This window comes from Peromyscus maniculatus, chromosome 1, assembly GCF_049852395.1.
Source record: "Peromyscus maniculatus bairdii isolate BWxNUB_F1_BW_parent chromosome 1, HU_Pman_BW_mat_3.1, whole genome shotgun sequence".
In the NCBI taxonomy this organism is placed as follows: domain Eukaryota; kingdom Metazoa; phylum Chordata; class Mammalia; order Rodentia; family Cricetidae; genus Peromyscus; species Peromyscus maniculatus.
In genome coordinates, this window is record NC_134852.1 from 12507972 (window position 1) to 12535329 (window position 27358).

Below are 27358 nucleotides of genomic sequence, written 5' to 3' on the forward strand. Positions count from 1 at the left end.
CCAGATGAGAGAGAAGTAGACGGGAGAGGAGCTGATAGGGGAAAGAACTAGATAGATGAGAACCTAGAGGGGACAGTAGATAAATATAGAGAGAAATCAGGCAAGAAAGGAGCTAGACATGACAACAGAACTAAAGCTGTGTATAAAGGATGTTATGCCAGAGGAATTAAAGCGAATGGACCAAAGAACTCTGCGTGCGTACACTGATTTACCGTCCCTAAAGAATAGATCCTCAGCTGGTTGATAGAGACTTCAGCGGACCCTGGGAGGGGACTATCGAGGGGCTGGACCCCCATAGTCCTCGATAGTCTGTCCAGGTTAGAATGAATGGAGCTGACGAGTTGATGGTTCTTGACCACAACCATGGAAATTCACACACAACTACTCACCTTCACATACGAAGCACACACATACACATGCAAGCTACATACACACACACACACACACACACACACACACACACACACACACACACAGGAAAATGGAAAAGGGCAGAAAAAGGAGACTATTTAGGTCCTGTTGGACAACTGGAAACGTCCCATGAACACCCATTTGACCCATGTCTTGCTCATTTCTTATGGGGCTGATAAAAAAAGGGAATCGTCCATACTTGGCTTGCACTTTATTCCCTCTGGGGCATGACGCCTGCAGATTTCTCTTGTCACGTGTCAACCACTGTTTACCACTTCTGGTTAAGGAGAAAGAAGACAAGAGTGTCCGCTCTCACCTGTGGAGTGACTGAGATTCACCTTGGAGCTGCTGACGCCATCTCTTTCCACCCACACAGAACACTCATATGAAGAGGCAGGACACAGGCCATCCACAGTGACTCGGGTGTCTGTTGTGTTCTTGGTCTTATTCTGGCCACCATCTGCAGTGCACTGGGCCGTGTAGGTGAGGTTCTGGGAGGAGGAGGAGCAGGAGTTCTCAGGGACGTCCCATGTCAGGCTGATGGAGCTGCTGTTTTGAGCTTCCACCCTCAGGTTTCTCACTGGGTTTGAAGCTGAGAAATTAACAAAAAAGATACAGGTCAGCATCAGGACAGGGCAAAGGAAGCAGCCAGTGGGCACTCTGCTTTAAAAGTTTTCTAGATGCTCTCAATATTTGGTTGGGGAGATGAACCAGGTCTGGTCCTCAAACAGGGTTTCTGTCCTGCTGGGGTTTCTACTGTTGTAGAAAAGCACCATGACTCAGAGCAACTAGGAGTGGAAAGGTTTAGTTCATCTTGCACGTTACAGTCCGTTATGAAGTGTAGTCAGGGCAGGAACTCCAGGCAGGAACCTGGAGGCAGGAACTGAAGCAGAGGCCATGGAGAAATGCTGCTGACTAGCTTGCTCTCCATAAATGCTCAGCTGGCTTTCATATACACCCCAAGACCACCTGTGTAGGGAATGGTACCACCCACCGTGGGCAGAACACTCCCACATCAATCAGTCATCAAGAAAAAGCCTCACAGGGCAATGCAATGAAGGCATTTTCTCCGTTAAACTTCCCTCTTCCCAGGTGACGTTCTCTTATGTCAAGTTGACAAAACTAGCCAGTACAGTCTCACAAGGTCCCAGTTGCCTTCATACTCTCTATGTAGCCAAGGATAACCTTCACCTTCAGATCCTAGTGTCTATCTCTATCTCCTCAGTGCTAGCATCACACCTGGGTATCACTGTGCTGGCCTAGACCAGTAGTTCTTGAAGTTTGCATATAGGTAACCAGAACTTCTTGAGCACATGGATGTTCTTTTCTCAGGTTAGAAATAAAGCATCCCCAATCAGCTATAGGGAAATGCTGGTGCTACCAACATGTCCATCATACTGAATATCAAGATCTAGACCAGACCTTTCCAAATGCTGTCTGTGATGAGGGCCATGCCTTCCCAATCTCCTATGTGACAAGCACCATCAAATTCAAACCAGTCTGGACAACATATTGAGTTCCAAGCCAGTCTGGGAAACATAGGGACATGCTATCTCAAACGTGAACAAGGGCCTGGGGAAGTTGCTCATCTGATCAAGTACTTGCGATACAAACACCAGGAGCTGAGTTCAATCCCAGAACCCTGTGAAAACATGACAGGATATCTCAAACCTGTCACCCCAACACTGTGGAAGCCAATGTGGGAAGAGAGGATCTGGTCCAAGTGGTGAGTGCATGTCTGAGTAAGAGTCTCTGTCTCCAAATCAAGGTCAGTGACTCTGAGGAACCACATCTAAGGTGACTCCTGGCTCTGAACAAACACTCACACACAGGAGTGTGCACACACATGATCCACTGTTACACATGAATGATGTAAAAACCCTACACACATACACACACACACACACACACACACACACACACACACACACACGACACACAAATAAATAAATAATGTTACAAAAAATAACCCCCAAACTCAGGGAACATGACAGAGGAGGAGGGCACGAGGATGATGAGAGACAGAGGTGCCTTCTGGACAGGACAGGACTGTTGCATACTCATGAACTCACAGCAGCGAAGATTGCTTGCACAAATCCTGAATGAGACCAGGACAGCCAACATTCCAGACAGCAGGGAGGGAACACTGATGTTCCACCCGCTACCTGAGGAGCTGACCATAGGCAGTTTGCCTCTAGAGGCAGGAGAGTCAGTTTTCCTCAGGGTGGTGGCCCTGGTAGGTTGGTCAAGCCTCAGTGGATGGCTCCACTCTCATGAGTACATGAGCATCATAAGTTATACCCTGTGGAGTATTGTCTTAGATAGGGTTTCTTTAATTTTTATTATTATTAATTTTTTCGGGTACCACTGTATAGCCCTGGCTGTCCTAGAGTTGGCTCTGTAGACCAGGCTGGCCTAGAACTCAGAGCCCAGCCAGCCTCTGCCTCTTGAGTACTAGAATTAAAGGCGTTACCACCATCATCCAACCCTAGATAGAGTTTATGTTGCCCTGATTAAACAGTATGACCAAAAGCAACTTGGGGAGCAAAGGATTTAGTTCCACTCATCCTTTACAGCGCATCACTGAGAGATGCCAAGGCAAGAACCTGGAAGCAGAAACTGAGGCAGAAACCATGGAGAAATGATGCTTCCTCGCTTGCTGCACAGACACACACACACACACACACACACACACACACACACACACACGGTGCACAGACATATGTGCAGGAAAATAACCATACACTTAAAATAATTTCTTATTAAAATTTAAGTAAATTATCCAGGCATGGTGCCACACGCCTTTAATCCCAGCACTTGGGAGGCAGGGGCCAGAGGATCTCAATGAGTTTGAGGCTAGCCTGGTCTACAGAGTGAGTTCCAGGACAGACAAAGATTCACAGCGAAACTCTGTTTTGAAAGAAAAACATTTAAGTATATTAACCAGTCTCTGAAAGACAAATACTGTATATTTTCTCTCGTTTCTTGTTCCTAGACATTTATATACTTACATAAAATCATATAGATGTGACGGAAAAGTAAAGGAAAACTCTCTGTGACAGGAGGGCCAGTAGGTGGGCATGGTGAAGGAAAATGAGTCCACGAGAAGGGCTGCGCTTAGTGTAAAAACAGACATCTTAATATTCAAAATAAGGGGCCGCCAATATGGATCAGGAGATAAAGGTGAATGCCACCAAGTCTGATTACTTGAGTTCAATCTCTGGGACCCACATATTGGAGGAGAGTATTTACTCCCACCAAATGCTCCTATGACCTCCACATACTCATCCACACATCCAATAAACAAACACATATCAAATCAAATCAAATAATGAATAAATAAAATGGGCTGGGAGTGGTGGCTTCTTCTGTTAATCCCAGAACTCAGAGGCAGAGTAAGGTTTATCTGTGTGAATTCAAGGCCAGCATGGTCTACCATAGTGAAGTCTAACACAGTCCGAGTTCTATCATGAGTCCCTGTCTGAGAGAAAAGAAGAGTCTAGACAAGAAGTCTGTCCAGGTAAGAATGAATGGAGCTGACGAGTTGATGGTTCTTGACCACAACCATGGACCTTCACACACAACTACTCACCTTCACATACGAAGCACACACGTACACATGCAAGCTACATACATACATACATACATACATACATACACACGCAAACACACACACAAACACACACAGGAAAATGGAAAAGGGCAGAAAAAGGAGACTATTTAGGTCCTGTTGGACAACTGGAAACGTCCCCTGAACACCCATTTGATCCATGTCTTGCTCATTTCTGATGTGGCTGATAAAAAAGGGAATCGTCCATACTTGGCTTCCACTTTATTCTCTCTGGGGCATGACGCCTGCAGATTTCTCTTGTCACGTCTCAACCACTTTTTACCACTTCTGGTTAAGGAGAAAGAGGACAAGAGTGTCCATCCGCTCTCACCTGTGGATTGATTGAGAGTCACCATGGAGCTGCTGACTCCATCTCTTTCCACCCACACAGAACACTCATATGAACAGGCAGGACACAGGTCACCCACAGTGACTCGGGTGTCTGTTGTGTTCCAGGGCTCACTCTGGCCACCATCTGCAGTGCACTGGGCCGAGTAGGTGAGGTCCTGGGAGGAGGAGGAGCAGGAGTTCTCAGGGACGTCCCAGGTCAGGCTGATGGAGCTGCTGTTTTGAGCTTCCACCCTCAGGTTTCTCACTGGGTTTGGAGCTGAGAAATTAACAAAAAAGATACAGGTCAGCATCAGGACAGGGCAAAGGAAGCAGCCAGTGGGCACTCTGCTTTAAAAGTTTTCTAGATGCTCTCAATATTTGGTTGGGGAGATGAACTAGGTCTGGTCCTCAAACAGGGTTTCTGTCCTGCTGGGGTTTCTACTGTTGTAGAAAAGCACCATGACTCAGAGCAACTAGGAGTGGAAAGGTTTAGTTCATCTTGCACGTTACAGTCCGTTATGAAGTGTAGTCAGGGCAGGAACTCCAGGCAGGAACCTGGAGGCAGGAACTGAAGCAGAGGCCATGGAGAAATGCTGCTGACTAGCTTGCTCTCCATAAATGCTCAGCTGGCTTTCATATACACCCCAAGACCACCTGTGTAGGGAATGGTACCACCCACCGTGGGCAGAACACTCCCACATCAATCAGTCATCAAGAAAAAGCCTCACAGGGCAATGCAATGAAGGCATTTTCTCCGTTAAACTTCCCTCTTCCCAGGTGACGTTCTCTTATGTCAAGTTGACAAAACTAGTCAGTACAGTCTCACAAGGTCCCAGTTGCCTTCATACTCTCTATGTAGCCAAGGATAACCTTCACCTTCAGATCCTAGTATCTATCTCTATCTCCTCAGTGCTAGCATCACACCTGGGTATCACTGTGCTGGCCTAGACCAGTAGTTCTTGAAGTTTGCATATAGGTAACCAGAACTTCTTGAGCACATGGATGTTCTTTTCTCAGGTTAGAAATAAAGCATCCCCAATCAGCTATAGGGAAATGCTGGTGCTACCAACATGTCCATCATACTGAATATCAAGATCTAGACCAGACCTTTCCAAATGCTGTCTGTGATGAGGGCCATGCCTTCCCAATCTCCTATGTGACAAGCACCATCAAATTCAAACCAGCCTGGACAACATATTGAGTTCCAAGCCAGTCTGGGAAACATAGGGACATGCTATCTCAAACGTGAACAAGGGCCTGTGGAAGTTGCTCATCTGATCAAGTACTTGCGATACAAACACCAGGAGCTGAGTTCAATCCCAGAACCCTGTGAAAACATGACAGGATATCTCAAACCTGTCACCCCAACACTGTGGAAGCCAATGTGGGAAGAGAGGATCTGGTCCAAGTGGTGAGTGCATGTCTGAGTAAGAGACTCTGTCTCCAAATCAAGGTCGTTGACTCTGAGGAACCATTCTAAGGCTAATTCCTAGCTTTTGAACAAGCACTCACACACAGACATGTGCACACACATGATCTACTCTCACACAGAATGTAATAACCCTACACACAAAAAAAAAATGGTAACGGGCATAAAAAGGAGACTATTTAGGTCCTGTTGGACAACTGGAAACATCCCCTGAACACCCATTTGACCCATGTCTTGCTCATTTCTGATGTGGCTTATAAAAAAGTGAATCGTCCATACTTGGCTTCCACTTTATTCCCATGGGGCATGACGCCTGCAGATTTCTCTTGTCATGTCTCAACCACCTTTCACCACTTCTGGTTAAGGAGAAAGAAGACAAGAGTGTCCGCTCTCACCTGTGGAGTGACTGAGATTCACCTTGGAGCTGCTGACTCCATCTCTTTCCACCCACACAGAACACTCATATGAAGAGGCAGGACACAGTCCATCCACGGTGACTCGGGTGTCTGTTGTGTTCCGGGTCTCACTCTGGCCACCATCTTCAGTGCACTGGGCCCAGTAGGTGAGGTTCTGGGAGGAGGGGGAGGAGGAGCCCTCGGCGACGTCCCATGTCAGGCTGATGGAGCTGCTGTCCTGAGCCTCCACCCTCAGGTTTCTCACTGGGTCTGGATCTGAAAATAAGGGCAGAAGGAACAATCAATCATTTGCCCCAAATTTCCCTAATCTGTGAAACCTATGTGGTTTGTGCCTATAATGTCATCCCTTGGGAGACTGAGACAGGAGGACTTCCTAGGTTCAAAGACAGTCTGGGCTTCCTAGTTAACTCTAAGCTGAGGATATGGAGTCATATTCGCAGTTAAGCACGCACACACAAACAAATACATGTAATAACAATAAATAAATTTAGATATAAAGTAAATAAGGTACTGAGCCACACAGGAAGACACTGACAACATGCTCTGAGCACCACCACCACCACCACCATCACACACACACACACACACACACACACACACACACACACACACACACACATGAATAAATAAATATATCGACTGGGTATGGTGGCATATGCCTTTAATCCTAGCACGTGGGAGGCAATTAGTTAGTTCCAGGCCAGCCTGGTCTACAGAGTGAGTTCCAGGACAGTCCGGGCTACACAGACATACCGTGTCTTGAAAATTAAATTAATTAATTAAGGATGAGCCAGTGTTTGGACATGCTCCAGGCGCCAAGTAGGGACAAGTGCATGGACTTGTACCAGGGACCTTCATGGCTCCTCGGCCTTGTTCAAAGACGCTGCTCTCTGTAATGACATGGTTAACCCAGGGACTCATGTATGGTTGAGATGTTTAAGACACACCCGTCATCCTCCCCAAGGCTCAGAGAACATCATGGGAAGGGGGTGAAAGGAATGTAAGAACGGGAAGATGGGGAGGAGGGGTGTGAAACGCTTGTCTTGGGGTCCAACATAGCTGTAGTACACATGAACTCCCAACAGCTGTGGTCGTAGGTATAAAGCCTACCCAAGATGAATGCCCTAAACATCCATATATGGAGGGTGTACTCATGAGACCTCACCGAGGTGAGCAAATGGCAGTCCAGGGCTGCTGGGAGAGAGGAAGTCACTGTCTTCAGTGACCTAGCCACCTGCTTCAATGGATAACACCATACTCACACCCAGGTCACACAATAAAAACAAAAGGCAACGCAGTTGTTGCTCCCATCTCCCACCCTGGGGCTGTGACTGTAAGAAAGACCTATGGGAAGATCAACTATTCCTGGTCCTCACATTTCTGTAAGTCATGGGCCCCGTGTGGGTGGCTGAGACCAATAGGAAGCCCAGTAGGGAGGCACAAGATTATGTGATGGGTGAGCTCCTGGGATGTGGCCAGTTGCAACCCATGGAGCCAGGAATAATCTAGTATGAAATTAGGAATGCTGATTTTATGCTCCCTTTATGCTAGGGATCCTCCTGGACCCACTGGGCTACATGAACTATGAGGATCCATTTCACCTGTATCTCTTTTCCTCTGTTTAAGGTGGGTGATAAAACCCAGAGATTCACTCGTATGGATTTCATTCCAGTTCTGTTGGATTGTGGAATCTTCCACCTTCTCCTCTCTCTCTCTCTCTCTCTCTCTCTCTCTCTCTCTCTCTCTCTCTCTCTCTCTCCCTCCCTCCCTCCCTCCCTCCCCCTCCCTCCCTCCCTCCCCCTTCCTCCCTCCCTCCCTCCCCCTCCCTCCCTCCCTCCCTCCCTCCCTCCCTCCCTCCCTCCCTCTCTCTCTCTCTCTCTCTCTCTCTCTCTCTCCAGGGTTTCTCTGTGTAGCCCTGGCTATCCTGGATCTTGCTCTATAGACCAGGCTGGCCTTGAACTCACAGAGATCCGCCTGTCTCTGACTCTCGAATGCTGGGATCAATGCCACCACCGCCACCACCACCACCGCCACCGCCAGGCTCTCCTGTCACCCCTTAAGCAGGTCCTTTCCAAACAAGGAAAGAATACGAGAGAGTCTGCCTCTCGCCTGTGGAGGCTTTGACAGTTTGTGTGGAGCTTCTGCCTCCATCTTTTTCTACCCACACACAAACTTCATACGAAGAAGCGGGAGCAAGCCTTTCCACCACGCCCCGGGTATCTGCTGTGTTCTGAACGTTATTTCTCTCACCATCTCCAAGCCACCGGACCCAGTAGGTCAGGTTCTGAGGGCCAGTGGGCTCTGGGGCCTCCCAGCTCGGAGTGATGGAGCTGGTGTTCTGAGCTTCCTCTATCAGGTTTCTCACTGGGTTTAGGCCTGAGAATTTGAGTGAGGCTTTCAAGTTAGAAAAGCATGGATCATTCATCAGGCTCCCTCCCACCGCTGTGTACCACCTCCCCACATCCAAGTTGAGAATCTTCCCTTGCCCTCAGCCCACCATGGGCCCTCAGACTCAGAGGAACTGGGGTCTCCTCTCCCGGCAAGGACAATGATTAAACGTGGGGTTTTACTCACCAGCCGCCCTGACCACGGTGCAACCGGACAGACCCTAGAGGAATCCAGGTAAGAAGAAATTAGCTGAGCTAGGGGAGATCGGGAGGTGGGGCTGGCCTGGCTGTTGAGACTCTCCTGATCTCTGTCCCCAACCTTTCCTCCAACCCTGACCAAGGAGAGGAATGTGGGTGTGATAAAGGTCGTCCCGACACTGGCGCTCTGTTGGCTAGGAAGACCGGTCACCCATGGCAGAGGTGGAACTCCAGGGAGTCGGGAACCAACCTTGGTTCCCGGATACAGGCAAGAGATAACATGAGGACTTTCACTTTCTGAAAAATATAACCAGAGGCCTTGGGGGAGGGAGGGTGGCCCTGGGGGACAACAGGAGGAAAATAAAAGTGGACTCTGAAGACAGACTGTGGGCAGAGTTGAGGGGGGGCAGAGGCTGGACGCCGTGGGTTTGTGGGAAGAGAGTTAGGGTGTGGGAGGCAGGGCAGGCTCTGGGCTTCTGGGTCTGGGGGAGGAGGGCTGGGCTGTGTGTGTGAGCGGCTCCATGTATGTTCACTCTCCACGCCCGACACTACAGCATCCAGACTCCGCTGTAGTAAGATTGTCTATAGTCCTCCAAACTCAGCATCCTTCCTTCTCCAGGTAGTGACCACCCCCTGCTCCCTCAAGGCCCTGGCTGAGGAACCTTCCTCCACACCTCTGGGGGTGTACATTCCAGCCACTTTCTACCCCTCCCTCCCTTGGACCCCAGCTCAGGCCTGAGCAGGAGAGAACTTACCAGTAGCACCAAAGTCCCCCAGACCCCGAGGTTCCCCCCAGCTCTAGCCATGTGTCTTGATGCTTCATAAGGAACACAGGAGTCCTAGGTCTGGAACTTTACCTGCTGGACTTTAAACTCAAGAATTTTTTCTTTTGCCAGCCCATTGGTGAGGCCAGAGGCTAGCACTGGAATGGGCGGAGGAGGAAGTAGAAGCTCTGAGCTTGAGAGCCCGGCACGGCCCTGCCCTGTCCCCCACCCCACCCCCTTCCTTTCCTCTCAAATCCCCACACAGACATCCTCCACATCTTCTCTATGGTCCTGTCTGGAACCCTCGGGGCTCCACTCACCCCATTTTGTACCACAAAAGCTTCTTCCCTACTCAGTGGCCTTCAGACCCGTAGGCCAGCAGAGGTCACTTTCCACTGTGTGTGAATGCACCATGCAGATTTCAAAGGCCCAAATTAGGTAGAGCCGAATGTCCGAATGTCCGTCTGACTGTCCTCTCTTAGTGGATGGGACACATCACAGCCAGCCCAAAGCCAGGTGTAGTGACTCACATCTGTAATCCAGCACTTGAGAGGGGAAACTGAGGCAGGATTACTGTAAATTACAAACCAGTCAGGGTTACAGAATCAGATACTGTCTTAAACACACACACACACACACGCACACGCACACGCACACGCACACGCACACGCACACGCACACGCACACGACTAGACTGGAAGCTGTATCTCAAGTCCCACTAGCAAGCTTAAGCCTGACACAGGCTCTGGATTCTGTCTCCTTTTCCTGCCTCCCACAGACCTTTGCAGCTCTCCGGTGAGTCCTGCATGTTCCTCACGCCCTGGCCTTTGTATAGCCTGTCTCCACCACAGGTGTACCCTCCCGCTGCCCCCCAGCAGGGCCCATCCCCCTTTCACCTCACCCCTACCCCATCTCAGCTCCCCTCCCACCTCACTCCTACCCCATCCCAAATCCCCTCCCACCTCACCCCTACTCCATCCCAACTCCCTTCCCACCTCATGCTATCCTACCCCAAATACCCTCCCACCTCATCCCTACCCCATCTCAAATTCCCTCCCACATCACCCCACCCCATTCTAAATCCCTTCCCACATTACCCCTACCCCATCCCCCTTTCACCTCACCCCTACCCCATCTCAGCTCCCCTCCCTCCTCACCCCTACCCCATCTCAATTCACCTCTCCGCTACTTCTCCTAGGATGTGAGGATACAGTTATCTGAACCCTCAGGGCATTCCCGGATTTCCCACCATTAGAACCATAGGAACTTCTAGTTTTGTTACTTTGGGGAAGAATTTTCTGGTTGAAAGCTTGCACTACAAAGTGGCTATGGTGGTACATACCTGTAATCCCAACCCTTGAGAGGCAGAAACCCTGTCTGAGGTCAGCCTGATCTACACAGGATGAGCTTAAGGTCAACCTCGACTATATACGGAGAGAGATCTGTCCAAGGAAAAAAAGGAGGACCGGATATGGTGGCACATGCCCTTAATCCTAGCACCCCAGAGGCAGAGGCAGGTGAGGCCAGCCTGGTGCACATAGCCAGCCCCAGGCCAGCCTGGGCTACGTGCTGAGGACCTGCCTTAAAAATTAAAGAAGGCACATTGGCTATTACAGGACATCGTAGCCACAGCGGTCATCCTGAGAGCCTGAAGCCGGAGGACTCGAGTTTAAGGACGGCCTGAACCTTGTCTCAAAGAACCTTTTTTCACGCCCCAGGAACGTGGCAGGTGTTTAGTATAGATGTGTATAATGTCGCACGTGCCCATGAACACAAGTACAGAGGGCAAAGGTCAGCGCTGGGCGTCTTCCCCTGGTCCTCTCCCCCTTATTTTTTGAGACAGGGTCTCTCACTGAACCTGGCAGGGGCTCACTGATTGGCTGAACAGGCTGGCCAGGGAGCTCCCGGGATCCTTGTGTCTCTTCTCGCCCACCTCAGGTACTTCTACATGCCAGCTGGAGATCCAAGACTTTACCCACTGAGACAGCTGGTGGGCAAAGCCCTATCTAGGCACTTAGAGATACTAAACACTTGCTGCAGTACTGCAGAAATCATACCCAGGGGTTTGGGGTTTGGATATGCTAGGCCACACACACACACACACACACACACACACACACACACACATATACACACACACATACACACACATATACACACACACATACACACACATACACATACACACATAAACACACATACGCACACACATACACACACATACACACACACATACACACACACATATACACACACACATACACACACATATACACACACATACACATACACACACATACACACACATACATACACACACACATACACACATACACACACACACACAACCCTTCCCTAGTGTTGCCTCCATCCACCTGGCTTCTGGATGACTCAGGGAGCATGTGCATGCCATGCAGGGGCAAACACATCTTAAATAAGACTCATTGCATCTCCTTTTCTTCCTTGACCCTTCAGAACAGAACACACTCCCGTCCACACCCACATGCCCACTCCCACCCATACCCTGTCACGGAAGGGAACGCAAGGTTACTTTTCTGTTGCTGTGAGGAGACACCATGACCAAGGCCACTTAGAGAAGAGTTTATTTGGGGCTTACAGTGTCGGAGGGTTCAGCTGTGACCACAGCAGAGAGTGTGGAAGCAGCCAGGCAGTCATGGTGCTGAGGTAAAGCAATTCTCACCGGATCAGTGATTCTCATCAGGCATGGTGATTCCGGTTTGTCATCCCAGAGTTGGGGCGGCTAAGACAGAAGGATCACTGTGAGGTGAAGGGCAGCCTGGGCTATAGTGGGAGGCCATCCCAAATAACACAAGCACACACACACACACACACACACACACACACATACACACATACACACACACACATACACACATACACACACACATACACACACACACACACACACACACACACACACACACCACTGTCTCTCGATGACAGGCATCTGTGAGCAGCCAAAGGGAGTGGCACCTCAGGGTGAAAGGCTTTCGTACCCTGACAGTGGGGTTCTCTGCCAATGCAATGAATCGATCAGGCCAAATTAAAGGTTTTAATCTGAGCAAAGCATTCCCCGGGTGGTCTCAGGGGAGGAGGAGAAACCACGAGGCCAGTCTATGGGCCGGGTCTTAAATACCCTGTAGGCGTGGTCTCAAGCATCTCAGAGGGAGGAGCCGCAGCTTGGCAGGCTTTCTCGGGGTGGGGTCTGGAGAGGGAGAAATGTGGCCTAGGTTGGGCTTCTACCTCAACAGTCTGTATCTGGAAAAATGATCAATGTGAGGTACCAACACAACCACCCACACAGACTCACAGTGCCAGTTTCCAGCTCCCAGCAAGTTCCAGACATGGATGCTTCCATCCAGGAACATGTTCCCTTCTGGGGACACTTCCTAATGCCAATCAAAGCCTAAGCACTGAGCCTTCCACCTTGCTTCTGCGAGAGGCCAACTCTCAGTGTCCTGGAAGATTCAGAAAAGAGGAATTATAGTACTAGACCCTGGCTCTGATTCAATATTAACCCTCAGGGGACACAAAAGGTCAATATAGGGGTCTGGAAAGATGTCTCGGTGATCCAAAGTACTTGTTGCTCTTGCAGAGGACCCAGGTTCTCTTCCCAGCACCCACATGGAAGCTCACAACCATCTGTAACTCCGGTTCCAGGGGATCTAACTCCCTCTTCTGAACTCTGGGGGCACCACACGCATGTGCTGCACAGACATACATGCAGGAGAAATATCCATACACATAAAATAAAAAATAATTTAATTTAAAAGGTCACTCTGGGGCTGGAGAGATGGCTCAGTGGTTAAGAGCACTGGCTGTTCTTCCACAGATCCTGAGTTCAAATACCAGAAACCTCATGGTCGTTCACAACCATCTGTAATGAGATCTGATGCCTGCTTCTGGCATGTAGATATACACGCAGAGCACTCATATGTAAAATATAAATAAATAAAATTATTTTCAAGTCCAGCTAAGACTGGCTGGGGAAGGGAGATGCAATGTATTATTAATTTTTTTCTACAAGTGGTTAATATACCCAACAGAAACTGTTTAAGGAGGTCTTTTGGGCTCATGGCTGGAGAAGGCACAGACCATCCCCAGAGAGGCATGGCAGTGGGAGGTTGTAATCTGACTTTTTCACATATCTGAGATCAGGATGTAGGACCCAGATTTAGTCGGACCCTCAAGGCTGGCCTTCCAGCAACCCACTTCAGCCAAGTAGGCATTGCCTCCTGAAGGTCCCCCCACAGTACTAATTGTTGGGATCAAGAGTTCAAACACTGGTCAGGCAGTGGTGGCGCATGCCTTTAATCCCAGCACTCAAGAGGCAGAGGCAGGTGATCTCTGTGAGTTGGAGGCCAGCCTGGGCTACAGAGCAAGATTCAGGACAGTTAGGGCTACACAGAGGAACCCTTTCCTAAAACAAACAAACAAACAAACAAAAAGAGTTCAAACACTGTATCCTGCCGGGCGGTGGTGGCACACGCCTTTAATCCCAGCACTCGGGAGGCAGAGCCAGGCGGATCTCTGTGAGTTCGAGGCCAGCCTGGGCTACCAAGTGAGCTCCAGGAAAGGCGCAAAGCTACACAGAGAAACCCTGTCTCGAAAAAAAAAAAACAAAAACAAAAACAAAAACAAACACTGTATCCTATGAGGACATTTCACATCCTAATCACAACAGATAAACAAAGGAGACTGTAGCTGAGGCTATCCCTCAACTGGGACAGAAATAGAAGCCCCATGTGTTTCTAGTCCTTAGGTCCTGTGCATGTGAGTGAAGGGGTGTGCTCATAATGTAGTAGGCATGACATTTTGGCGGTCCCAATCTATGGTAAGAGGATCTGGGTGGTGGGGACGTATCTCAGTTAGGGTTTGATTGCTGCGAAGAGACATCAAGACCACGGCAACTCTTATAAAGGAAAACATTTAATTGGGGCTGGCTTACAGTTCAGAGGTTCAGTCCACTATCACCATGGAGGACATGGCAGCGTGCAGACAGACAGGGTGCTGGAGAAGGAGCTGAGGGTTCAACATCTGGATCCACAGGCAGCAGAAGTGAATGCCACTCTAGGCCTCGCTTGAGGATAGGAGACATCCAAGTCCACCACCACCACCACCACCATCACCAACACCACCACCTCCACCACCACCACCCCACCACCACCACCACCACCACCACCACCACCACCACCACCACCACCACCATCACCACCACACCACCACCACACCACCACACACCACCACCATCACCACCACCACCACCACCACCACCACACCACCACCACCACCACCACCATCACCACCATCACCACCACCACCACCACCATCACCACCACCACCACCACCAACAACAACAACAACCACCACCATCACCACCATCACCACACCACACCACCACCACCATCACCACCACCACCACCACCACCACGACCATCACCACCATCACCACCACCATCACCACCACCACCAACAACAACAACAACAACCACCACCATCACCACCATCACCACCACACCACCACCACCATCACCACCATCACCACCACCACCACCACCACCATCACCACCACCACCAACAACCACCACCACCACCACCACCACCAAACCCCGCACCCACAGTGACACACTTCTTCTAACAAGGCCACGCCTCCCAATAGTGCCACTCCCCATGGACCAAGCATTCAAACTCAGGAGTCTCTGGGGGCCATACCTATTCAAACCACACAGAAGAGGAAATGGGAGGGCTCATGGGCACCCGCACTTCCCCGATGGCATCGTTGTGGGAGAAGCCATCGAAGTCATACACCGCCAGGACCAGCACTCTGCCCCCCAGTTCCACATACGGGACCTGGTGGAAGGGAACACAAGGGGAGGGGGGTAGGAAGTCAGGGAGAAAGAGGGCATGAGGGATAGAATATTCCGGTGGAAGCAGAGGAGGGCTGCAGCTCCCAAATAACGACACAGTGACTTCTTATTAATTATAAAAGTTCAGCCTTTAGTTTATGCTTGTCTCAACTAGCTCTTATAACTTAAATTAACCATTTATATTAATCTATGTTCTGTCATGTGGCATTACCTCTCTTCCATCTTGCACCTCCTGTTTCCTTTCTGTGTCTGGCTGGCAACTCTGCCTTTCTTTTTACCAGAGTCCTCTCTGTCCCCAGAAATCCCACCTAACCTCTTCCTGCCTAGCTATTGGCCATTCAGCTCTTTATCAAACCAACCACAGTGACACATCTTCTCACAGAGTCCAAATACCCCATAACATGGGGCAACGAGGTTCCAGGGACCTCAGTAAAGCACGGGGGTCCACGGAAGACAACTCAGGTGTTAACAGAACACAAACAGGAGTGTCCAAGGACCAAGGAAACAGACATTGTTCCCAGGCATTGACAGTGTTCCCAGGGATAATTCTGGGTCCCAGGGAACAGCTTCCCACCACCTATACACACACAAGCTGGCAGCTGAAACTCAGCTGTGTCTCCTTCCAGGGCAAGCTGAAGGGGTCAGTCCTTGGCACTCCAGGGACTAGAGGCAGGCTGAGGACCATGGGGTGATGGAGCAGGAACTCACCTTGAAGGCAAAGGTCTCCCCAAAGTGTGGATTCAGGGTCTGCCGATGCACCTTGGTCTCATGTCGCCTCCGCTTGTCCGGCAGCAGGTAGACACTCACATAGGGGTCCGAGGAACCCCCCAGGTCCAACGCTGCCAGTCCTTCAGCTTGCAAGATGCCCACCAGGAGCTGCAGGTGCCCAGACACAGAGGAGGGACTCATGTTTCAGCCTCCCTCCCGTGGCCTCCACGACGAAGGGAGACCCGGAGCCCCTAAGACCCCACACACACACACTTTGTAAGCGTTCTCCCTCCTTCACACCCACCTGATCAGTCTGGAAGTCATAATCCAGTGAATACTGCAACCGTCCTAGCTGGTGCTTGTCTGAAACCTGCTGTCCTGGCATGGAAGGTGAGGGGTCCAGCTCCTCTATTTCAGGCTGAACCTAGAAAGTCAGGGGCAAGAAGGTGGAATCTTCCCCTGAAACTGGTACCCTCCAGTCCCAGAAACCTCAAGAGGCTCACAGATCCCTCCCGCAAGCCATCAATGATTGTTTGTCTAAACAATGTTTGATTAATGATGTCTGGAACTCCGGTAACATAAAGACAACATATCTGTCAGCATTTGATTAGTGATGTCTGCTATGGGAATAGACATCGTGGGACATAGTCTGGGACTGTTTCATTCTTCCATGTCCTAATGAATGTATTGGGATAACAGTACAAATTGCCACCTTTGATCTTGCCACAGGAAAATGTGGACGCTAAATGGTATATTTACTATATACTTAGCATTTTAGAATATAAGCTGTTGTTGTTTTAACCTAGGCCATAGGTTCTCAAAGTCTACTCTCTATCAGAGATGAGTGGCAAAATACTGAGGTCACCTTATTAGGGGTTCTGATTCACTAGGTCTGTGTGACATTGCATCCAAAATTTACATTGCAGCAAAGTTGGAGGTGATTCTGACATAGATGGCCTTTGAAATCCCCGACTGAAGGAACCGGAATGGAGGCTGAGCTCCAGGACCCCAAAAGGAATCCTTTAGGTAATAATTACAATAACAGCTACTTGTTGAGAAAGGAGGAGAGATGTGAGTTAATTACCATGAACTTAAGGCTCAGAGAATACAGGTGTAGTTCCCAAAGGCACACAGATGAAAAATGGTCTCCAAGGTTGGAACCCAAGACTGCCTGGCCTGCATCCCACTTGGCACTCGGAGGCTTAATATTCAGATTCTACTGTAGCCTTTTATTTTTATTTTTATTTATTTATTTATTTATTTATTTATTTATTTATTTATTTATTTATTTATTTTGGTTTTCTGAGACAGGGTTTCTCTGTGTAGCTTTGAAGCCTGTCCTGGAACTCACTCTGTAGACCAGGCTGGCCTCAAACTCACAGAGATCTGCCTGGCTCTGCCTCCCAAGTGCTGAGATTAAAGGCATGCGCCACCACTGCCCAGCACCTTTTAATTTTTTTAAATATATATATATATATTATTTTACAATACCATTCAGTTCTACATATCAGCCATGGCTTCCCCTATTCTCCCCCCTCCCACCCCCTCCCCTTACCCCCAGCCTACCCTCCATTCCCACCTCCTCCAGGACAAGTCCTCCCCTGAGGACTGCGATCAACCTGGTAGACTCAGTCCAGGCAGGTCCAGTCCCTTCCTCCCAGACTGAGCCAAGTGTCCCTGCATAAGTTCCAGGTTTCAAACAGCCAACTCATGCAATGAGCACAGGACTTGGTCCCACTGCCTAGTTGCCTCCCAAACAGATCAAGCCAATCAACTGTCTCACCTATTCAGAGGGCCTGATCCAGCTGGGGGCCCCTCAGCCTTTGGTTCATAGTTCATGTGTTTCCATTCATTTGGCTATTTTTTTCAATAATTGAGTAAAACTGAAATTTATTATATGCCAGTCGTCCTAGGGACCTCCATGCTATATATATAGCCTCTATGGTTCTATGGGTTGTGGTCTAATTGTTCTTTATTTTATATCTAGAATCCACCTATGAGTGAGTACATACCATGACTGTCTTTCTGGGTTTGGCTTACCTCACTCAGGATGATTTTTTCTAGTTCCATCCATTTGCCTGCAAATTTCATGCTTTCATTGTTTTTCTCTGCTGAGTAGTACTGCATTGTGTATATGTACCACATTTTTTTCATCCATTCTTCCGTTGATGGGCATCTTGGTTGTTTCCAGGTTCTGGCTATTACAAATAGTGCTGCTATGAACATAGCTGAGCATGTATCTTTATGGTATGAATCAGCATTCCTTGGTATATGCCCAAGAGTGGGATGGCTGGGTCTTGAGGTAGTTCGATTCCTAATTTTCTGAGAAACCGCCATACTGATTTCCACAGTGGTTGTACAAGTTTACATTCCCACCAACAGTGGAGGAGTGTTCCCTTTGCTCCACATCCTCTCCAACATTGGTTGTCATTGGTGTTTTTGATCGTAGCCATTCTAACAGGTGTAAGGTGGTATCTCAGAGTCGTTTTGATTTGCATTTCTCTGATGATTAAGGATGTTGAGCATTTCTTTAAATGTCTTTCAGCCATTTGTAGTTCTTGTTTTGTGAATTCTCTGTTTAGCTCTTTAGCCCATTTTTTAATTGGACTGTTCAGTACTTTGATGTCTAGTTTCTTGAGTTCGTTATATATTGTGGAGATCAATCCTCTGTCAGATGTGGGGTTGGTGAAGATCTTTTCCCAATCTGTTGGCTGTCTTTTTGTCTTATTGACTGTGTCTTTTGCCCTGCAAAAGCTTCTCAGTTTCGAGAGGTCCCATTTATTAATTGTTGTGCTCAGGGTCTGTGCTGTTGGTGTTTTATTTAGGAAATGGTCTCCAGTGCCAATGCGTTCAAGAGTGCTTCCTATTTTCTTTTCTATTAAGTTTAGTGTAACTGGATTTATGTTTAGGTCTTTGATCCACTTGGACTTGAGTTTTGTGCATGGTGACAGATATGGATCTATTTGTAATCTTTTACATATTGACATCCAGTTATGCCAGCACCATTTGTTGAAGATGCTTTCTTTGTTCCATTGTATAGTTTTGGCTCCTTTGTCAAAAACCAGGTGTTCATATGTGCATGGATTAATGTCAGGGTCTTCAATTCAATTCCATTGGTCCGTATGTCGGTTTTTATACCAGTACCAAGCTGTTTTTATTACTATAGCTCTATAGTAGAGTTTGAGGTCAGGGATGGTGATGCCTCCAAGGGTTGCTTTATCGTATAGGATTCTTTTAGCTATCCTGGGTCTTTTGTTTTTCCATATGAAGTTGAGTATTTTTCTTTCCAAGTCTGTGAAGAATTGTGTTGGGATTTTGATGGGGATTGCATTGAATCTGTAGATTGCTTTTGGTAAGATTGCCATTTTTACTATGTTAATCCTACCTATCCATGAGCATGGGAGATCCTTCCTTTTTCTGATATCTTCTTCAATTTCTTTCTTTAGAGATTTAAAGTTCTTATCAAAAAGGTCCTTCACTTGTTTAGTTAGTGTTATCCCAAGGTATTTTATATTATTTGTGGCTATTGTAAAGGGTGATGTTTCTCTGACTTCTTTCTCGGCCCTTTTATCATTTGTGTATAGGAGGGCTACTGATTTTTTTGAGTTGATCTTATATCCTGCCACTTTACTGAAGGAGTTTATCAGCTGTAGGAGTTCCCTGGTAGAGTTTTTGGGGTCACTTATGTATACTATCATATCATCTGCAAATAGTGAAAGTTTGACTTCTTCCTTGCCAATTTGTATCCCTCTGATCTCCTTTTGTTGTCTTATTGCTCTAGCTAGAACTTCTAGTACTATATTGAATAAATATGGGGAGAGTGGACAGCCTTGTCTTGTTCCTGAATTTAGTTTTATCGCTTTGAGTTTCTCTCCATTTAATTTGATGTTTGCTGTTGGCTTGCTATAAATTGCTTTTATTATGTTTAGAAATGTTCCTTGTATTCCTAATCTTTCTAAGACCTTTATCATGAAGGGGTGTTGGATTTTGCCAAAGGCTTTTTCAGCATCTAAGGAGATGATCATATGGTTTTTTTCTTTCAGTTTGTTTATATGGTGTATTACATTGACTGATTTTCGTATGTTGAACCATCCTTGCATCCCTGGGATGAATCCTACTTGGTCGTGATGGATGATTGTTTTGATGTATTCTTGGATTCGGTTTGCCAGTATTTTGTTGAGTATTTTTGCATCAATGTTCATGAGGGAGATTGGTCTGTAGTTCTCTTTCTTTGTTGCATCTTTGTGTGGTTTGGGTATCAGGGTAATTGTAGCCTCATAAAAAGAGTTTGGTAGTGTTCCTTCTGTTTCTATTGTGTGGAACACTTTGAAGAGGATTGGTATTAGTTTTTCTTTGAAAGTCTGGTAGAATTCTGCACTAAAACCATCTGGTCCTGGGCTTTTTTTGGTTGGGAGACTTTTGATGACTGTTTCTATTTCTTGAGGGGTTATTGGTCTATTTAAATGGTTTATCTGGTCTTGATTTAATTTTGGTATGGGGTATTTATCCAGAAAATTGTCCATTTCTTCCTGGTTTTCCATTTTTGTGGAGTACAGGTTTTTGAAGTATGATCTGATGATTCTCTGGATTTCCTCATTGTCTGTTGTTATGTCTCCTTTTTCATTTCTGATTTTGTGAATTTGGGTGCTCTCTCTTTGCTTTTTGGTTAATTTGGCTAGAGGTTTGTCTATCTTGTTGATTTTTTCAAAGAACCAACTCTTTGTTTCATTGATTTTTTGTATTGTTCTCTTGTTTTCTATTTCGTTGATTTCAGCCCTCAATTTAATTATTTCCTGGCGTCTATTTCTCCTGGGTGAGTTTGTTTCTTTTTGTTCTAGAGCTTTCAGTTGAGCTGTTAATTCATTGGTATGAGATTACTCCATCTTCTTTATGTGTGCATTTAGAGCTTTGAATTTTCCTCTTTGCATTGCTTTCATAATATCCCATAAGTTTGGGTATGTTGTACTTTCATTTTCATTGAATTCGAGGAAATCTTTAAATTCTTTCTTTATTTCTTCCTTGACCCATTGATGTTTCAGGTGGGCATTATTCAGTTTCCATGAGTTTGTGGGTTTTCTGTAATTTTTGTTGTTGTTGAGGTCTAACTTTAAGGCATGGTGGTCTGATAAGTTACAGGAGGTAATTCCATTTTTTTTTTGTATCTGTTGAGATTTGTTTTGTGTCCAAGCATGTGGTCAATTTTTGAGAAGGTTCCATGGGGTGCTGAGAAGAAGGTATATTCTTTTGTGTTAGGATGGAATATTCTGTAGATATCTATTAGGTCCATTTGAGTCATAACCTCTGTTAGGTCCTTTATTTCTTTGTCAAGTTTCAGTCTGGTAGATCTATCTTTTGGTGAGAGTGGTGTGTTAAAATCTCCCACTACTAATGTATGGGGTTTGATGTGCGTTTTAAACTTTAGTAGTGTTTCTTTTATGAATGTGGGTGCTTTTTTATTTGGAGCATAAATGTTTAGAATCGAGACTTCATCTTGGTGGATTTTTCCTGTGATGAATATGTAATGTCCATCCTGGTCTCTTTTGATTGATTTTAGTTTGAAGTCTATTTTATTAGATATTAGGATAGCTACACCAGCTTGTTTCTTAGGTCCATTTGCTTGGAAAGCCTTTTCCCAGCCCTTTACTCGGAGGTAGTGTCTGTCTTTGGAGTTAAGGTGTGTTTCTTGTATGCAGCAAATGGATGGGTCCTGTTTTCTTATCCATTCTGTTAGCCTGTGTCTTTTTATAGGTGAGTTGAGACCATTGATGTTGATGGATATTAATGACCAGTGATTGTCAATTCATGTTAATTTTTGTGGTTGTGTTGTGTTGTCCTTCTGTGGTGTATGTTGGTGTGGGATTATCTATTGCTTGATTTTTCATGGATGTGTTTAGCTTCTTTGGGTTGAATTTTCCCTTCTAGTGCTTTCTGTAGGGCTGGGTTTGTGGACAGGTATTGATTAAATCTGGTTTTATCCTGGAATATTTTGTTTACTCCGCCAATGGTGATTGAGAGTTTTGCTGGGTATAATAGTCTGGGTTGGCATCCGTGGTCTCTTAGTGTCTGCACGAGGTTTGTCCATGATTTTCTAGCTTTCATAGTCTCTATTGAGTAGTCTGGTGTTATTCTGATGGGTTTGCCTTTTTATGTTACTTGGTCTTTTTCCTTTGCGGCTTTTAATATTTTTTCTTTGTTCTGTGTGTTTAGTGTTTTGATTATTATGTGGCAAGGGGACTTTTTTTTTGGATCCAGCCTATTCGGTGTTCTGTAAGCTTCTTGTATCTTCATAGGTATTTCTTTCTTTAGGTTAGGAAAGTTTTCTTCTATGATTTTGTTGAATATATTTTCTGTGCCTTTGAGTTGGTATTCTTCTCCTTCTTCTATCCCTATTATTCTTAGGTTTGGTCTTTTCATGGTGTCCCAAATTTCCTGGACGTTTTGTGTTACGACTTTTTTGTCTTTAGTGTTTTCTTTGACTGACGAATCTATTTTCTCTATCGTGTCTTCAGTGTCAGAGATTCTCTGTTCCATCTCTTGCAATTGGTTGGTTATGCTTGTTTCTGTAGTTCCTGTTCGTTTAGTCAGGATTTCTATTTCCAGCATTCCCTCAGCATGTGTTTTCTTAATTGTCTCAAATTCATTTTTCAGATCTTGGAATGTTTCCTTCATCTGTTTAATTGCTTTTTCTTGGCTTGATTTGATTTCTTCCCATTTTTTGTTCATTTTTTCTTCCATTTCTTTAAGGTAGTTTTTCATTTCCTCTTTAAGGGAAGTTTTTATTTCCTCTTTGAGGGAATGTTTTATTTCTTCTTTAAGGGCCTCTATCATCTTCTTAAAGTCATTTTTAGGGTTGATCTCTTCTGTTTCTTCTGTCATGGTATGTTTAGGTCTTGCAGGTGTAGAATCACTAGGTTCTGATGTTGCCATATAGGTCTTTATGTTATTGCCTGTATTTTTGCACTGGCGTCTACTCATCTCTTCCTCTGTGCAGTGCAGGTGGTGTCTGTGTCTGAGAGTGCCTCTCTTGTTCTAATTTTTAGTCTTGGTTTAGTAGGAGTTCTTGGTTAAATTGGTGCTATTGGGCTATTTCTTCAGGGGCAGCTGATTTCAATCGGTGAATTATATACTTATGATTCTGGTGATCTGGTTTGGTGGCTGGGTAGCGCCTTCTTCTGTGTTCCCAGGTCACGTTTTGTTCATTTGTCAACTCCTCAGCTGATCTTGTTTCTTCAGACTTTAAACTGTAGGCATCTGAATCCTCTCCCAGATGGGTTTCAGCTGAGCAGGGTAGTCTCACCAACACCTCCAAGTTGTTGGGTTTCACAGGATCAGCAGCTGGGCCCTGGGTTGTCCTCAGACGGAGTGTTCAGATTTGTTCTGGTTCCGACCCACGGAGATAGCTTCTTCCCCAGGTGTTGGGGTTAGGGGCTTCCCTGTTCCAAGCTGCGTCTGCTTGTCTCCACCGCCATGCCTGTCTACCTCTGTCCGCTGCTGGGCCTGAATGTCTCTACTGGCTGCCACCGGGACTGAATGTCCCTCTCAGCTGCCACCGCTAGGCCCATCTGCCCCACCTTTTAATTTTTAACATTTAATTTTTTTATACCTTAAATTATGTATAGGTGTGCATCTTCATGTGGATATGTGCATGTGAGTGCAGGGTGCCCATGGGGGGTCAGAGGCATTGGATACCCTGGAGTTGGAGTTATAGGTGGGTATGAGCTGGGGAGAGACTCTGGAAGAGGAACAAGTGCTCTTAACCACTGAGACATAGCTCCATACCCCCAGTCTTTTATTTTTGAAGAATCCATCTAATCCTCCATGACGTGTGTGTGTGTGTGTGTGTGTGTGTGTGTGTGTGTGTGTGTGTGTCTACTCATGCACATAATGGCATATATGTTCTCTCTCTCTCTCTCTCTCTCTCTCTCTCTCTCTCTCTCTCTCTCTCCTTCTCTCTCTCAAACATGCTGTCATATAGCCCAAGGTAGCCTCCAACTTGTTTGTAACCATGGATAACCTTGAATTTCTGAATCCTCCTGCCTCCCCCTCCCAAGATCTGGGGTTACAGGTGTGCACTACCATGCCTGGTTTATGTGGTGCTGCAGACTGACCCCCGGGCTTCATGTGTGCCAGGAGAGCACTCTACCAACTGAGCTATAGTCCCAGGCTCCTGTCTCCTTCTTGGGCAAACACTTCAATGGGGATCATTTGCCCTTATTCCATGGAGTGTTCTCAACCTTCCAGACACCTCGCTCCGGAACATGGTTTATTCACACCCTACCCCCAGCACAGTGAATAACTCTCTGTTGATTCACCTCAAAACCCAGTAACCAGTCCTCAATACCTGCTCTTTCTCTGACTAGAATGTTCTGGTCTTGGCTCTCAGCTAGCTCTGTTGCTTTGGTCTTGCCAGAGAAGTCACCTCCACCAGGAGACTTCCTCTGACCCTCTGGGCTTTCGGTACCACCATGTCTGTGCATCCTGAGTAAGTGACTTTTCCAGAATATCTTGGGTAGTGTGGCTGTAGATAGGAGTGTACGTGTGTGTGTGTGTGTGTGTGTGTGTGTGTGTGTGTGTGTGTGTGTGTGATGTGTGCCTATGTATGTTGGTATACTCATCCATTCCTGTGCATGTGTGTGAAAGTCAGAGGTCAACTTTGCATGTCTTCCTCTATTACTCTCCACCTTGTTTTTTGAGATGGGGTCTCTCACTGAACCTAGAGTTTGCCATTTCTCCTAGACTGGCTGGCCATGGAGTTCCAGGAATATGCCTGTCTCTACCCCCTCCCAACCCCCACTGCTGGAGCTATAGGCATGCATGGCCATGCCCAACTTTTGAATGGGTACGGGATCAGAACAAAGGTCCTCAGGCTTGCTTACCAACCACTTCACCTACGTTTTTTTGTTTCATTCTGTTTTATAGATTTATTTACTTTATGTGTGTGAGTGTTTTGCCTACATGTATGTTTTTGCACATGTGTGCCTGGAGCCCACAGAAGCCAGAAGAGGGTGTTGGGTCTCCTAGAACTGTAGTTACAGATGGTTGTGAGCCAAGATGTGGGTGCTGGGAACCCAACCCATGTCCTCTGCAAGAGTAGCAAGTGCTCTTAGCCACTGAGCCAGCTCCTGAGCCCTGATTTGTTTTGTTTTGTGAGGCAAGGTCTCACTTTGTAGGCCAGGCTGGCCTTGCAGGCACTCTATAGCTCTGGCTGATGTTCACAGCAACCCTACTGTCTGTCTCAGGCTCCGAAAGTGTTGGGATTACACGTGTGCACCCTCACACCCAGTTCAGACAGCAGAGCTCTTGTGGACAGTTACTAGCTCTGATCCCCAGAATCCAGTGGACAAAGTGGGACCAGAGACAGAGGATAGCTGGGGACGTTGGTGGGAGCAGGGTGGGAGCAGGAAAGGGTCGAGACGCCGGCCTTGTCACACCTTATCTATGTAACTCCGGCCCAGCTCCTTCACTTCCTGAAGATGGACTTGGGCTTGGGCCTGACTCTTCTTGCCCATCCGTCTCCGACAGCGCTTCCGGTAGAGACAGAAACAGCTGCTGAAGACCAGGAGACCTGAGCCCAGCACGATGGTGGCCAGGACCCAGGCAGGCACTGCAGAAGGATGGACACAACACGCATCAAAGCCCCGGGAAGTTGGCTGGCTAGCTCGGACTTGATTCCCTATGGCAGCCTGAATCTTAGCCTGGTTTCCCCTCCAGCCGATTCCGTTCCTTTTTAATCCCATGTTTCCCTTCCAACCAGTCTCACCTGTAAAGCTCCGCTGATGCTCTAACCCACGCTGACATGGTTTGTTGACTTACAATCCTGACATCTCTACACCCATTTTAATTTCCGATTAACTCCTATTACTTTTAGAAGAGGCTCTGCTGGCTCCTGGGTCTCAGTTTCCATTCGCCCATTTATGATCCCATTCCATGCCCCACCCCTGATCCGCTTCTGGTTTTCCCCGCAGATCTGTCTCTCCTTTTCAGTATTTCAGAATCTAGTCTGGGATACTGACCCACGATCCCGGCCGGATTTTCCAGCCTACCAACCCGAGGCTTTGCATCTGAGTCCCGCCCCTGGGGATCCAGCGGGGCTTCCCTCCAGGGCTGCTGCCGGCCCAGGGTTTTCTCACCTGCGCCCTGCCTGATGCGGCTGGAGTCTGGAGGTGTCTCAGGCGCTGGAGACCCCAGGGTCGGGGGTTCCGGGAACATGGCGTCGGGCTCCTGCCGTACTTCCTGCAGAGGTACCCAAGCACCCTACCCCCCCACTCCTACCCCAAACATCCATTGAGTTTTCCGTGCATCAGAGACTTTGGGTGCACACCGGGAGTTAATCTCAGCCTTCCCAGGCCGAGGGCGGGCTTTGGGGGCACCCAATTCCATCACAAAAAGGCCGATCCCTCTCTGCAGGGATCTCCCTACCACCCTCTTCTTCTGCCCCTTCCTTGCCCTTCCCAAGGGCTTGAACCGGAAGTGGGCGAAGGCAGGCGTGGGAACCATCCGACCACTGTTGCCCAGAGAGACCGCCGGGCTCCAGGCAGGGTGATATCTAGGCTGGTTGCTGGGCAACGAGCCTGTTGCCAAGACAACGGGAGGGACTGACGCACAGAAACCGAGGCCGGGCGGTGCCGGTGCACTGGACCCAGGACCGGGATCGCGCGGCCCAGAGAGGGTGGTTGAGGGTGGCCTGTGGTCTGTGCATCTACAGCGGCTCCTCCCTCCGCCTCGGACCCTTTGCACCACCACTCTTGCTGGTGAAGTGGGGGAACCTGCCCCGGCACCCCTGTTGGGCCACCACATCCTCTCGCTCACGAGTCTCTCGCGCGTGCACCCCGACTCTGTCTTCACACCTGTTCTCGCGACCTAGTCGGCCTCCACTTCTCTCCAAACCCCAGATGGACATCTTTCCCATTCTGTCCCCCCACATCCTTCTCCGGTCCGCGTCTCTGCTGCCCTCTGTTGTCCGGCCTCCGTCACTCTGGGTCTCTCTGCTTTCTGCCTGCCAACCTGCTCTCTTTGTCTCCACACCTGCCTCTCCTCTGCACACAGCCATCTCCCCGGTGAGGGCTTCAACCTGCTGCTCAGAGTGGATCCTTGCCAGCGTCCCTCCGCCCGGTACTCCCCCTACCCCTCCCACACACCTCGGTCCCTCTACCAATGGGACTGAGGATGCGGCTTGGACAGAGGGTCCCAACAGCTCCTACCTGCTAGGTGGCTGGA

General features: G+C 47.7%; 1 protein-coding gene across 1 annotated transcript; it reads right to left on the reverse strand.

Moving 5' to 3' along the window:
- Positions 1-15278: 15278 nt before the first annotated feature.
- LOC143273412 (synaptotagmin-5-like) lies at positions 15279-27047 on the reverse strand. Its single transcript, XM_076573010.1, has 6 exons — positions 26989-27047; positions 26272-26409; positions 25573-25745; positions 16446-16565; positions 16142-16309; positions 15279-15416 (listed from the first exon to the last, which is right to left on the reverse strand). The coding sequence occupies exons 2-6, from the start codon at positions 26348-26350 to the stop codon at positions 15279-15281; spliced, it is 678 nt and encodes a 225-aa protein (XP_076429125.1). The 5' UTR covers positions 26351-26409; positions 26989-27047.
- Positions 27048-27358: the final 311 nt, after the last annotated feature.